The sequence below is a fragment of the Necator americanus genome, chromosome III (assembly GCF_031761385.1).
Source record: "Necator americanus strain Aroian chromosome III, whole genome shotgun sequence".
Taxonomy (NCBI): Eukaryota; Metazoa; Nematoda; class Chromadorea; order Rhabditida; family Ancylostomatidae; genus Necator; species Necator americanus.
In genome coordinates this window covers 3,202,244-3,217,398 of record NC_087373.1, presented here as the reverse complement: position 1 = coordinate 3,217,398, position 15,155 = coordinate 3,202,244, and the positions used below count along the sequence as shown (strand labels likewise).

General features: G+C 38.9%; 1 protein-coding gene across 2 annotated transcripts; it reads left to right on the top strand.

Annotated features, from left to right (window-relative positions):
• Window positions 1–913: 913 nt before the first annotated feature.
• On the top strand, window positions 914–12,386 carry RB195_008468 (uncharacterized protein; the record flags this gene model as incomplete). Of its 2 annotated transcripts, XM_064194988.1 has the most annotated exons (11): window positions 914–1,000; window positions 1,086–1,232; window positions 1,300–1,431; window positions 1,491–1,602; window positions 2,448–2,554; window positions 2,610–2,657; window positions 2,718–2,872; window positions 8,272–8,377; window positions 11,918–11,965; window positions 12,026–12,180; window positions 12,245–12,386. In XM_064194988.1, the coding sequence occupies 11 exons, from the start codon at window positions 914–916 to the stop codon at window positions 12,384–12,386; spliced, it is 1,239 nt and encodes a 412-aa protein (XP_064046133.1). The 2 variants fall into 2 exon arrangements, with proteins under 2 accessions (XP_064046133.1, XP_013298852.2); XM_013443398.2 differs by lacking the exons at window positions 914–1,000; window positions 1,086–1,232; window positions 1,300–1,431; ... (3 more) ...; window positions 2,718–2,872; window positions 8,272–8,377 and having other exon boundaries at window positions 11,948–11,965.
• Window positions 12,387–15,155: the final 2,769 nt, after the last annotated feature.

The following is a 15,155-nucleotide window of genomic DNA, read 5'->3' as shown; positions in this document are numbered from 1 at the left end:
TCCCTTTAACCTAAAAGAAGGTAGAGCATAGTTTTTCAGCTTTGAATTTGTCACCGCTGGCAAAAGGCAAATATGAAAAACACGCTACTATGAAATATGAACACATTTTCAATTAATCCATGGACAGATTATTGTAGCAAGGTTTGCCGAGATTAAGTAAACAGTAACCATTCACAAAATGATGCCAAATGGATGTTTTTCCTATCCGTTTTTTTAACAACAAAACACATTTGTTGAGCAGCAGAAGACTCAACGATTCTAGTTCAAATAAGAGGTTTTTAAGAGATTCATAAGAGATTCATGAACAAGAGGGATGGTTTTTTTTGCAGGACTTTGGCTAAGAGTTCATGATATGCTTTATTACATTTTAGTCCAAATAATAAATAATAATATACTAATGCAAACAGATATTTTTATGACATCTTTATTCCATATCAGGCGCCTATACGTTGTACCTTTTACCAGTTTACTATTATCACTGTTGTTATTTTACGACTGAATGTTATTTATAACCACAATAATTATGTGTAAGTGCAGTTCGCAATAATTTTGTTATGTATAATCAGAAATTTCAATTTTTAGCTTCCGTAATTCGTGATCTACACTTATTGCCCTCTCCTTTCCTGAAAGCACCGCAACGAAGTCGATTCTGTGGTATGCTGTACTCTCGGAACCTGTTGTGAATGGAAAAATCTTTCAAGGAATTAATCCGTTACTTTATTGTATTTTTGTAGTATTGAAATAAGGTACATTTCATTTGGAGCAGCCATGGGCATAGTCGCCAATTTTTATTTCTGGTTATTATTCCAAATACAATAGTGTGATATGTAAATACGTAATATGTGCCTTTTTCAAAAGTTTGTATTCAACTGAAAAACTCTAGTTTTATTTTCATAACGCTATTACTGAAGACATGGACCCAGTTGATGCACACGTTCTTGGTTTTACAATGATGTTTCTGTCCGTATTGTTTTTTATATCACAAGTAATATTCATAACAGTAGGTTATCAGTTCTTTCTTTCACTAAACAATAATTCTCTTTGTTTAGAGACATGCACAATTTTAATTTCATTAAATTCTTCAGGTGTGTTCAAAGAATTGCGGTTGGGGATCTGATTTTGCCTACGTACTTATGTGCTCCATTAGCGCCATGGATTGTGTGCAGCTGGTTATTCACTTTATCATAGGTTATGTATACTGGTTCGAACTAGACGTTCCGTCTCATATTTCCGTGAGTTCTGTGTGCATTCTGTGGGAGCCATCAAGAAACTACTTATGGAATAGCGACAATTTTTCAGATTATGGGCGCTTTTATGGATGCATCGTGGTGTTCGACGGCACTTGCCACGGTGTTGCTCACACTTCATCGTCTGATGTGGACTGTATTTCCATTTCAAGCAAAACGTATTCTTCCTCCGAATATTTCCAAAGTAAGGCTACTAGAGACTTTCTTGCTAGATGTTCCGCGATCTTATACTGGTAATTGTAGATTCTTGCACCAATTCCATGGATTTTCTATGGAGCAATGTTGGCGATCAATCTTACACCCTATTCAGCCATACGCTTTAGAAAGGAGTGGATTACGTGGTATTATGACACAGGTACAATGATATGATCCACTAAAGACTTCCATTCATCTACTTATATCGTAGATCATTTCTTTATTGTCACTGAAAGAATTAAATTAAAACCTTGACGTTCTACGTGGAACCACAGATTCAGTAAGTTAATTCGGCGTGAAAAGGTAGAATCATATGAAAGGAGAAGTCTACTCGTCTTTTCAATTCAAAACATTTTCGGAATGATTTTGTAATGGGGTTAGCAGCAAGAAAATGTCTTTTGAGACAGTTTCGTAGTTAAAAAGTAGTTATAAAGTTATAAAAGTTATAAAAGAATAAAAGAGTTAAGTTAAGTTAAGAGAATAAAAGTTATAAAAGAAAAAGTTAGTTATAAAAGAAAGACTATTCGAGAAAGCAGTTAAAATATGCTGTCAAAATTTGTCGCATTCAAATAAGTTGACAAAAACTGAAATTGAGACAACTTGAAAGAATGCACAATTAGCTTTCGTTTGATTTCTGTTGTTCTTTACATTGGAATCTCCAGAAGCAATATCCGAATTTTTTGTAGAGCAAGTGGAGTCCCTCTCATTCAGAAAACCAATGCAAAAGATAGAATATAAGCTTGGCGTCAATCAATATATCCCTTCGGGATTCTACCACATTCTTCTTCCACATTCTTCCACATTTCACTTCAATTTAAAAACACGAAGATTAATGGACGTGTATGCAACCTACACCAGCTAATTCAGTGCTTTTCATGGTAAGAAAAAGTCTAGTAGATTTCATAAATCTTGAAAAAGTCAAAGGTTTTACGACAGCACAGGGGTAGCAGAAGCGAGAACTATGCTTTTTAATGAGCAAATTATTGTGATCTACATTTCATTTAGACCTTCCATTCTCTACGTATTTTTTTCATCTGCATGTTGTCTGCACCTATGCATCAGCAATTGTTAGTACGTTGGTGTACACATTGGTGTTCGCTGTTTTGTTCCGTGTAGGTTTACTGAATATTTTTATGTCTCATGTGCTTTTTTTATGTAATTTTTAAGGGGAAATCCTATGTTCGGAAAACCCACGAGATGCGCATGACATTATTGGTGAATTCTCGTCTTATTTCATGCTTCCTTTTCTTGATCTATTCTGCTGATTTATTTTAGGTGTTTCCCTTTTCTGCATATCAAATTGTCTGTTTCATTGTTTGGGAGTTTGTTCTATCCGCGTTGGATTACGAATATTATGTTTCATATGTGAGCTTAATTATGTGGGTGATTTGGAACGGTGCCGGTGCAATACTCTACATGGCGTTCAGTATGTAAGTTAAAAAAGTAATTGAAGAAGTACGGCTTTAAAGGCATCACCACACGAATCTGAGGTGGTACGGATTTCAAGTGGAGTATCCGTATACGGGGTCGTAGAATATGGAGACCGGGGTGGTTTCGCTCATCTTTCCCTGAATCACCGCAAACAGCCAGCCCCTGAATGCTGTTTTGTAAGATGTCTTCTATTGCAACGCGCCACCCTTGCACGCGTAGCGTCCCTTGCTGCCTATCGGGGCAGTCCGAATTGATTTTCGACGAATCGCAGGGCGGAGGCGGAGCAAGAGGCGGAGCGTTGTAATAGATGAGGTCGTACAAAACAGCATTCTGGCGGCTGCTGACAGTGATGCAGGCAGAGGTGAGCGGAACTACCCCCGTCTCTATAATCTATGACCCCTATGACTCTCTATAATCTTTAAAGGCATCACTCCACGAATCTGAGATTGTACGGATACTCCACCTAAAATCCGTACAATCTCAGATTCGTGGAGTGATGCCTTTAAAAAAGTAATTAAAGAAGTACGGGTTTAATTATAAAATTTCGTTTTTTCAGTTCCTTTCGACAGGACCTGAAAAAATTGATTCTATCCACAGGATGTTGCGGGAGTGATGTGACGGTGAACGCGGTGCCTCCTGCTAGTGCACGCACTGAAATGAGAGGACTAGCGACAGTGATTGACTAGCTTTCTAATGACAAACCTACCATTTTTATTGGTATTTGAAATACTGGATCTCAATCATTGGCTGGAAGCATCTACGAAAATCAGCCTAAAAATGAATATTAAAACATTTGTTCCTATTATGTAATTCAGTTTTATTTATATTAGAACTAATCTACACGGAATAAATGGAACTGGATGAAACGAAAAATCTGAATGAACCTCTCGTGGTCCAGGAGTGGCAGTGCTACATTGTGGACAGATACGTCTATTATTATTGAGAGCGTCCAACTAGTAAATACAGTCTAGCCGCAAAAAATGCTGAGATATGTAGGGTAGAGAAATCGTCAACGGTGCAGAAAGGTAGTGTTATCAAGGAGCAAAATGCTTTGATGTTGGTTTTGTGGCAAGTATTAGACAGCTAAAAATACTACATGACATTAGTAAATATTAGTGAGTGGGGAATAGGAAAGAGTTCCTAACAATAATCTTGCTGTAGCTCTCCATAGTTAAAAAAAACACTCCTTCATAGGCTATTCACTACTCATTTTTAATTCGTGTAAACTGAAATGAAGCACGATGTGCACCAAAGTTCATAGTGTGGTGTAAGTTGGAGCCAACTTCACTGTCATTAATACTAACACTTGTTTAATTCATTTCACTCATTCGATACAAGTTAATCTTGAAGAATCTGCAGCTATTGTGGAGCTCTTCTCTAGTATTCTTATAGGCATCACCCCACGAATCTGAGGTGGTACGAATTTCAGGTGGAGTACTCTTATACGAGATGGGAGACTACGGAGAGGGAGGTGGTTTCGTCCATTTCTTGCTAATTGCCGTAAAAAACGGCTCGGAAGATGCGGCGCCGCACAAGACTGGCGCGCTCCAATCGAACCTCTTGTGCAAAATGGTGCGCCAAAACGAATGAAGCCGTATCTTCCGGGCCATTTTTTACGCCGCTAATTAGCAAGAAATGGACGGAATCACACCCATCTGCATAATCTACTATCCCCTATACGAATACTCCATCTGAAATTCGTACCATCTCAGATTCGTGGAGTGATGCCTTTAAATTGAGAATGAAGGGAATCAGTTTGAATCAAGAAAAAAACATTGTATGTAACGTGACGAGTTAGTCAATATCCGGCCCAAAATGTGTCTTCTAGAAAAGTTCCCTTTAACGAGCCGTTGTGAGAGATTTGCGTGTTATTAGCGTGAGATTCGTTGAAGAAAATCATAACAAATGTCAGCTATATTGAATAAATTTTTCAATCCTTCGTATCATATAGAGATTCGTAAGTTAAAGTATCTTTCTACATGAATTTATGCATTTTTGTATACAAATTATCCTATAATATCGGTACCAACAAACCTCGAGTGTAGTTTTAGTGCTAGTGTGTGAAGACAAGGGAATAAATATTTAAAGCTATTGCACTGAGCTCTAAATCATTTTAGTATCCGCTTATTTGTATTGTTCTATGTTTCTCATTATAGTATAGGTGTACTATAAGGGAGTATCGGAGGTAAAGGATAGGTATTTCTCAATAACTTCACGTATAAAAATCTACCACCAAGCACTGTGGTACCTGCATTACTAGTTCGGACCATTACTAGCGGATATATTGTATTTATGAGCAGCTTTAGAATTGTATTTTACGAGATGACAGCTTTGAAAAACAAACGTACCGCGACTAAACGCAACTACATTTCAACTCATTCGTAAAAAACATTATTGTAGCACAGTTTTGTTAGCGATTAAGGCGTGGCCATTGAGAAAAAGATAGATTGTACAGTCGGTGCTATACATATTGTAGTATGACGACGCGCTATTTTCTCGGAGGAGCTCTGCAGAGAGTTTTCTTCACAGTTGGCTGAGAATTCCCAAAACATCTTTTCTTTCTGCTTTATGTAGCTTTTTACTACATTTTCGTATTATAGTGCATTAATAATATAATAGGGTATAGGTGTAAATAGTCTTAACCATTTTCGTATTATAGTACATTAATAATATAATAGGGTATAGGTGTAAATAGTCTTAACGAGTCCTTTTCCACTAATTATCGTAGAGTCTTCGTAAAACGTATTGTAGTATGATTGCTGGCATGTGCACGATTAGAGTTTGCTGCAACCGGAGTCATAGTAGAATCTCAGAATCCGTTCCAAAAGAAGGCTTACTGGTCACAGTTACACTTAAAGGCATCAACCCACGAATCTGAGGTGGTACGGATTTCAGGTGGAGTATCGTAGATTGAGGAGAGGGGGGTGATTCCGTCCATTTCTTCCTAATTGCCGTAAAAAAAACGGCCCGGAAGATGCGGCGCAGCGCAAGGGTGGCGCTCCAATCGAAATCGTTGCAGAAAATAGCGCGCCGGAACCTCATATTCGTGGGGTGATACCTTTAAACTTAGATCTCAGGTTTTCATGGACTGAATTTCTATCCCGCTTGAAGTGGAGTAGAAATCTAATTCCTGACAACTGAAGCCTTTGAGGACAGTTCTGGTGAAACTTCTGCACGAGCGAGAAATCCTTGTGGTCCAAAAACGATGAATGCAAATTGTGAGCAATCATTACAAAGTAGCACAGAAATTACGAACTAAATTACGACATACAAACTAAGCAAATTTGAGCCAAAACAAAAGTAATGGAAAATGATTTCAGTACAGCTGCGTAGCTCTATTCATGCAGTGTCAAATGAAGGAAATAATAGAAAATCCTAAAAAGCAAGAAAAAGAGGTTCGGGGAGCTTTCCGTATACTCTAGAGATAGCACAGTGCACGCCTTCACACTGCGGGAACGCGTGGCCTGATCATGTTACAACATTTTTTACGCCGACTGTAGTGTTTTTTTTTTCTTTCTTTTCTTTTCTTTTCTTTTTTTTCCTCTGTTTCTTTTGCAACAACAAAGTTTTCTTGAGTAAGCAAAAACAATGATCATATTCTCAAATCTCTCATGTCATCTACATTAAAGACATCACCCCACGAATCTGGGATGGTTAGGGTTTAAGATGGGTTGTGCCTATAGAGTCCTCGTAGAGTCGTAGATCATAAAGAGAAGGGTGATTCCGTCCATTCCTTCCTAATTGCCGTAAAAAACAACCCGGAAGATACGGTTTCGAGAGTTCCGGCACGCTACCTGCTACAACGAGTTCGATTGGAGCGCGCCAGCCGTGTGCACACGCCGTGTCTTCCGGGCCGTTTTTTTTGCGCCAGATAGCAAGAAATGGACGGATTCACCCACCTCCCCATAATCTGCGATCCCGTCTACGAATACTCCACCTGGAATCCGTACCACCTCAGATTCGTGGGGTGATGCCTTTAACGAGATCGAGAGATTAAATTTTTAGTACTGCAGCGAGTTTTTTTTTTCGGGTGTGCAATTAGTTCAGCTCGTTAGACGTTTATGGGAACATTAGAATTTTTTTACTACGTGCTTTTTGCTACTACGTGCTACTATACCGTACCTTTTACGTATGTACGTTAAAGGCAGCATACCACGAATCTGAGGTGGTGCAGATTTCAGGTGGAGTACTCGTATACGGGATGGGAGAGGGGGGTGATTCCGTCCATTTCTTCCTAATTGCCGTAAAAAACGGCCCCGAAGATGCGGCGCCGCACAAGACTGGTGCGCTCCAATCGAACCTCTTGTACAAAATGGTGCGCCAAAACGAATGAAGCCGTATCTTCCGGGCCGTTTTTTAAGGTAATTAGGAAGAAATGGACGGAATCACCCTGCCTCCGTAGTCTCCCATCTCGTATACGAATACTCCACCTGAAATCTGCACCACCTCAGATTCGTGGGGTGATGCCTTTAAATAAAATACTGGTGCCGAACAAGCGAGCGTTCTTTCAATTCCCATCAAAAGTTGTACTGCACCTTTTAGCGCCTTTAATATGGCTTATTTCTCGCGTAATAGAGAAGCATTCTCCTTTTGCCACATCTCTTAGGGTAGGTACAAAACGCATTGTCGAGATAGATGGCACAAAAGAATCCTTACTAAGTGCTGACCTAAAGATCTCCCAGTGATGATGCTTTTTTTTTAAGCTTTTATTTTTATTTTTTTCTAAGTTCGGAGAAGCGCGAAATGTTGTTTTATTTTCTCCGTTGGGGAAATGAACCCGTATCTGGTAAACTATAAGAAGGGCCGCTATGTACTGGTGCTCGCTTAGACGCAGAACTGAAACTGATGTGCAGGATCTGAATCTTTTTCTTTTGAAAGAATTGGGGATAGGGATAAAGTGCACGGTGTTGATCAATCCCTATGGGGATGCGCTTACGCGTTCGACCTCATTTCGACTTCGTTTGAGGTTTATGAACGTTCGTGCAGCCCTACAATGAGTTGTAGGACTAGCCGATGTGCTAAGTCCGGGTTTTTATCCTCCCGCTGAACTCTGGCACCAATTTATCGTACATCGGAGGATGAGAGCCTTGGTTCGCATTCGGGCGGATACGAACCTCCAACCGATTGTAACCATAGCGGAACCTCTTACCGACTGCGCGACACCGCTTCGGGTAGGAAGAGTTCCCTCATTTTTTTATTTTTGTAGTCTATCTCAAATAAGTCATATTTCATATGAAATAGCTGTGGACGTGTAAGCAATTTTTTTTCTTATAGTTTTTATTTTGACGGATAGAACGATCACGAGTTCACTCTATCCATACAGCATGTACCCTATCCAAACAGCAGGAATTCTTTTCAAACATCGGCGTGAAATTAGAAAACGTCTAGCTGTTTTCAGATATTTCATTATTAGAGAGATGAATTCAGCGGAAGAACGCATTCTGGGTGTCATAATGATGTGCTTAGCTGTGTTGTTTTTTGTATTGCAAATTATATTCATCAAGGTAAGGCTTTGATTCTTCCTTTTAAGACAAAAATGTTTTTGTGATGGTATCGATCGGGTTGATTTTTATTTTAATATATTTACTAATTATGTTGTTTTTCATCTCATCAAAGTGTAATTAAAAAATTGCCCGAACACTTTCTTTAACATTACAATTAATAGGAATTTCTCGCTTATAAATTGAGTTATGTAGGGAAAGAAGTTTGCCAATGCGCTGAAGCATAAGTTATCCTTGTAAGTGGTCGTTCATATCTGTGCTGAACTGGTTTTTATCGATCGCAATTTAGTCTGATTGAGTACTAGCAAATTCTTCATTTTCTATTATGTAGAAAATGCCACCTGCTCGTTCGAGAGACAGGAAAACATATTTCATTGCATTCCTACTTTATAAATAAATAATAAATACTTTATAAATAAATAAATAATAAATACTTTATTTAAAATATTATTACTACTATTACTTTATTTACTTTATAAGTAAATAATAAATACTTCATTTAAAAAAATATATAATCATCGTGGCGACTCCATAATGTGTCGTCTGTATGTTGTAGAACCTAATCTTGTCGAAATTTTCAGCAGTTATCCGAAAAATACGTTGCAACCACATCCAAATTAATTTCACTTTCAATGGCAAATGAGAAACGTTCCTGATTTCAAATCGTTGTCCAAGAGTGGAGCTTCGAACTTCTTTTCGTTTCGCTAATTGAAACGCCTTAAGGGCACCACACCACGGATCTGGAGTGGTACGCATTTCCGGTGGAGTATTCGTATACGGGATCGTAGATTATGGATAGGTGGGTGATTTCGTCCATTTTTTGCTAATCGCCGTAAAAAACGACCCGGAAGATGGAGCGTGTGCACACGGCTGGCGCGCTCCAATCGAACTCGTTGTTGAAAATAGCGCGCCGTTTTTTACGACAATTAAGAAGAAATGGACGGAATCACCCCCCCCCCCCCCCTCCCCCTCTTCTTGATCTACGATCCTGTATACGGATACTCCACCTGAAATTCGTACCACCTCAGATTCGTGGGGGTGATGCTTTTAATTCTGGTATCGTAGACGGAAAGTAGTAGTCCGATCCGCCTTCCTTATCAAAAACACTTTTAGTCTCAACTCCATACTGTGACTACCAGCACGTGTGGTCCCAGAACGACAATTGTAGCATTCAAAGGTAGATTTCGTGACACAAAAAAGAAGGAGGGCAGGATGCGCCGTGAGAAGGGGGTTTGTCCTCTGGAACCCTGCTTATTGAATTCAGAGCCAAATTTGACTAGTAAGAATTCATTGAGTCCAGAAAATGATAAAAATGAAAGGAAAGAAGATCCAATTACAAATTCCTAATTTCTAATCTTGAAGTCTAATTCTAATTTGATTTCTTTGTTTGTCCGTTGGTACGTAAAAATACACATAGCTGCAATTGTATATAAGTTCTTCTTTAGGTGTGTTCGAAGAATTGCGGGTGGGCATCCGATTTTGCGTTCGTTCTTATGTGCTCTATTAGCACCATGGATTGTGTGCAGCTTGTTAATCACTTTATCATAGGCTATGTATACACGTTTGAACTAAAAATTCCGTCTTATATTTCCGTGGGTTCCATGTGCATTGCATAGTTGCATGACTCGAGCGACAGCTGGGCGCAGTACCGACAATTTTATAGGTTATGGGTGCTTTTATGGATGCATCGTGGTGTGCCACAGCGATCGCTACAGTACTGCTCACTTTTCATCGTCTAGTATGGACAGCATTTCCATTTCGAGCGGGAAGGATTATATCTTCAAACATTTCCAAAGTAGGATTGTTATTTTCACTACTTTCTTAAGAGATGTTATTGATGTTAATGCTACTAGTTGTAGATGCTTTTATCGATATTATGGATCTTTTTTGGAGTGATGTTGGCGTTCAACCTTACACCATATTCTTCCCTCCGCTTTAGGAAGGACTGGATCTCGTGGTACTATGCCAGAGGTAGGATGTTTTTGTCTCCCGAAGACTTTTCCTCATTTATTTATACCGCAGACTTATCGCCTGTTGAATTTTTAGCCTTGAACCTCTTAGTTTTAGAAACAGATAAAAATTTAGGCAAGTTTGGCGTGAGAAGTTGTGAAGCTCAACGATAATATGAGAGGAAGAGTTCATTGGGCTCTCTAATTGATAGCATTCCTAGATACTATCTGTACAACACCTGTAACTGTATTATTTATCCCACAGGTGGACCAGGAGACTGCTTGAGATCAGGGTTAATCTACCTGAATTCTTGCACGAACTGTGGCGACGAGTATGTCGGTGAAAAGGCACGACCGCTGTATGTCCGCATCAAAGAGCACGTGAACGGAAAGAATAGGTTACGAGAATGGACTCCTTTAGGTGCCCATAGAACACAAAGACACGACGGAGCCGATTTTGAAATTAGGGTCCAAATCTTAGCGTACCAATCTAAAACGTTGCCTCGAAAATCGCTGGAGGGATTTTGGATCCAAGAAAAACACCTTAAAATGAACCGCAAGGGCTAATGTCTGTCGATAACACGGGAATTCGCGCCATCTCTCGAATAGTTCTTCCGATCCGAACGTGACATTCGAACCATTCAACCTCGTGATCGATCAGTAATCGGTCCATGCTAGGCGTCTCCGATCTAAGGTGAGCATTCAGTGTAGTCGCTAAATTGGTGATTGAAAGTAGGCGTGGAGTTTATCAGTTTAGTTGTGGAGAGGCTGGTCGTTTAAATTGTAGATTGGATCGCCCATTTCAGACTCTGAAGAAGGCGATATTGCCGAAACGTTAGCCAATAAATTTATTTAACAACCTCGTGTACAGCTTATCAAACTCGATACTACATTCCTAGAATGATTCTGTAGCCGGGTTACCAGCAAAGAAATACAGCTTAAAACGATTTACTAGTCCTATAAATAAAAATGAAAGCAGAAGTTATAGAGGAAGAAGTCAACAAATGCAGCGGGCGGAGGTTTGTTGCACTCAAAAGAAGATAGAAGATCCCGCAAGAAGTGTTGCGGACTTTTTTTCACGTAATTCTTTTCCCAATAGAAATCTATGAAAATTAAAGGGGTAATTTCCTCCCGAACGAATAGAATCCGGATCACTCGCGACTGAAAGCAAAGCAAATGATAGAATTCAAATTGTTCGACGACAACGCGTTTCAGCTGAATTCAAAAATCATCGGGAGGTTAATGAGCTAACTGTTAAATCGGTATATTAATACTTCTACAAAAATCTACGACTGGTTCGTTTGCCTAGGAGTGAGAAGTTCTTTTGCAGTTTCAAAGGATCGACCGCATAGACGCAATGTAACCCAGAATTATACTTTCTGATGAGCAAACTTTGATAATCTTTATTTTATTTAGATCTTCCGTATTCTATTATTTGTCTTCGTCTGCACATTAGTTGCACCTATGCATCAGCTATTGTCACTACATTGGTCTATATAGTAGTGTTCGCAGTTTTGTTCCATGTAGGACTATTTGGTCTTCCTTATCCTCGTATTTCTTATATTATATGTCTCTCTCATGTTAGCTTTTTCAGGGAAAATCACAAATAAGAAAAAGTCGTGAGATGCGCATGACGTTAATGGTAGGTCCTTTTCTTATTTCATACTTCCTTTCCTTGGTCTATTCTGCTGATTATTTCCAGGTGTTTTCATTTTGCGGATATCAACTTTTCTGTTTTATTATTTGGGAGTTCATTCTACCAGCGCTAGAGTACGATGAGTATCTTTCATCTCTGAGTCTAATCATGTGGGTGATTTGGAGCGGTGCCAGCGCCGTACTCTATATGACATTCAGCGTGTAAGTCAGAATAAGAATTGAAGTGGTACGGTTTTCTATAATTCTCTAAAATTTCATTTTTCAGTTCCTTTCGACGGGATCTGAAGAGCATGATTCAATCTACGGGATGTTGTAGGATAGGTAATGACTCCCGGATGACCACGATGGTCGCTTCCCATATAAGTACACATATCGTAACGAAGAATCGAACGAAGACGACCCAATAGCCTGACAGCTGACAATCTTTTAGCTGTTATTTTGTAATATTTAAGTTGTAGAATTTTACTTATTCCCAGCACGTGTCTCTGAGACTTGATCTGACAATACTTGTGCAAAAATATGATCCTACAGCATAACATACACTTATTAGTAGGCAAGAGATGCGACAACGGTTATGTAGATTCCTGCTGAAATATTCTACTTGTAATTTCGATAAATTTGAGAACTGGATTCTCACAGAACATATTTCTGATATTCTATCTAGATATCAATAAACATGTGATCGTATAACATAGCGCACACATATTCGTACTATAACTCATTTCCATATCTCGGCTAAAGCAAAAGATCGGAATAAAAGCTACGCGGCCAGAAATGCGTGGGTGTTTCATTGTGGACAGATGCAAATATTACAATCAACCACTGTTCAAATAAAAATGTTGATGTCGGATGAACATCGCCTAGATTCCATTGCGATAGAGCATCAGTCATTTCATCGTACTATTTGAATCAGATTCAAATTTCACTCAGTGAGGCTCTCTCTAGACTCACTAGAAAACGACACTATTTGATTCCACCGATTGAAGACGTCCTTGAAAGAGACGTTCAGTTTCAGTTAACACAAAATATGTATGTAACATGATAAACTGATCGATACTCGGTCTAGGATGTGCTTTCTAGGATGTGCTTTCTAGGATGTGCTTTCTAGGAGAGTTCAATTCGACCGATTGCGATCTGTCAGGAGAGTTATGTGCATTATCAGCGGGAATTCTTCGGAACAGATTACAATAAGTGAATGTTATGTGAGAAAATCCTTCTCTAACGTGACTATTAATGTGTTAAAGTATATTCCTAGAGGAATGAATGTATTTCTGGATACATTCCATGCTATAATTTCGACTTACTTTCTAAGCAAACCTTGTGTTCTTTTTCCCACGCGGTTTGGACGAAAACAATTGTTCGAATCATAGTTAACTTAAAAGTCATACCTAAATTATCACGAGTTAAAAATTATCGTAATACAAAACTACTCGTATTTTTATGTGTATTATGAAGGATTTTACATGACACAGGATTCAAATGTAGCCCAATAAACATTGAAGATCCTATATGTTATGTAGACGGTTATGTAGTAGCAGCATAGCCGAAGAAGTCTAAACATACATAAGCTGTAAACGGACAAACGATCAAGTATATGGGAACATTACACGCCACTACCAGTTTCGGCTGCTCATCAAATCAATGCAATTAAAAAAAAATAGGAAAAAAACAACAACAACAAAAGAAAGACGTGTCGTTTATATTCTTTGAAAAGCTCTTCTCTATTACTTCGACTCTATTTGACCTTTGGTAACATTAAAATCAATTCAAATTCCAAAAGGATCTGTGGATCGACATTTGTAGTTGGGAACATCATTTGGCAACTACAATCTTCGATTGCTCAAGCAACCTTAGCAACTATAAAACTTACGAGAATAGGAAGTAAATATCCTTGTTGTAGCCACACGAGTTAGCGAGTGTTCGAAACCGCCCAGTGCAAACCAAGCCCCGCATCCATCCGGGGTCGATAAATTGGCACCAGACTTGTCTGGGAGGAATGTCTAAAGAAAAAAATTGTGCTACAGTAATATTTTTCACAAATGAATTTGGAAATGTAGTTGCGTTTATTCGCTGCCATGTTTGTTTTTCACAGCTGTCATCTCGTAAAATACAATTCTAAAGCTGCTCATAAATACAATATATCCGCTAGTAATGGTCCGAACTAGTAATGGAGGTACCACAGTGCTTGCAGGTAGATTTCTATGCGTGAAGTTGTTGAGAGTTATCCCCTATCCTCTATCTCATATATTCGCATATAAAACACCGATACTAGGATGTGAAATAATTATAGAATGATGCAAGCAAGCGGATATTAGCTTTAAATGATTTAAACTTCACGCTAATAGCTGTGAATATTTATTTCCTTATCTACACACGAGATTTGTTTAAAAGTTATTGTTTAAAAGATATTATGGCATAGCATGCATGCAAGATTAACATTTATTTACGTAGATAGAGATTTTACCATATGAATATCTACATAGTACGAGAGATCGAAGGATTTATCCGTATAACATACATTTATTATGATTTTCTTCAAAGAATTCCCCGTTCGTAATGCACATATCTCTCGCAACGCAACGGCCCCGTTAAAGGCATCACCCCGACGAAACTGAGGTGGTACGGATTTCAGATGGAGTATTCGTATACGGGATCGTAGATTATGGAGAGGGGGGTGATTTCGTCCATTTCTTCCTAATTTCCGTAAAAAAACGGCCCGGAAGAGGCGGCGCGTGCGTAAGGCTGGCGCGCTCCAATCGAACTTGTTTTGGAAACGCTCGAAGCCGCATCTTCCGGCGCGTTTTTTTTACGGAAATTAGAAAGAAATTGACGGAATTACCCCCTCTTCACAATCTCCCGTATCCCGTATACGAATATTCCACTGGAAATCCGTACCACTCGAGGCTTCGTGGGCTGATGCCTTTAACAAACAACAGTAGATCAAAGCTGTCAGTCAGCTTACTTAAGAACTCAAAATTACTTCAGCGGACAAAGATAAATGTGAAAAACAAATATCCTGCTTTGATAAAATACGACTACATTTCCAAGCCAACCGTGAAAAATATTGTTGTAGTACGGGGTTTGGACATTAATTAATGCGTTGACGACAAGATCTCCGACAAATGTTTTTCTTATTCCTTTAGTTTTATAACAACGTAGATTCGCTGAGCATTCCA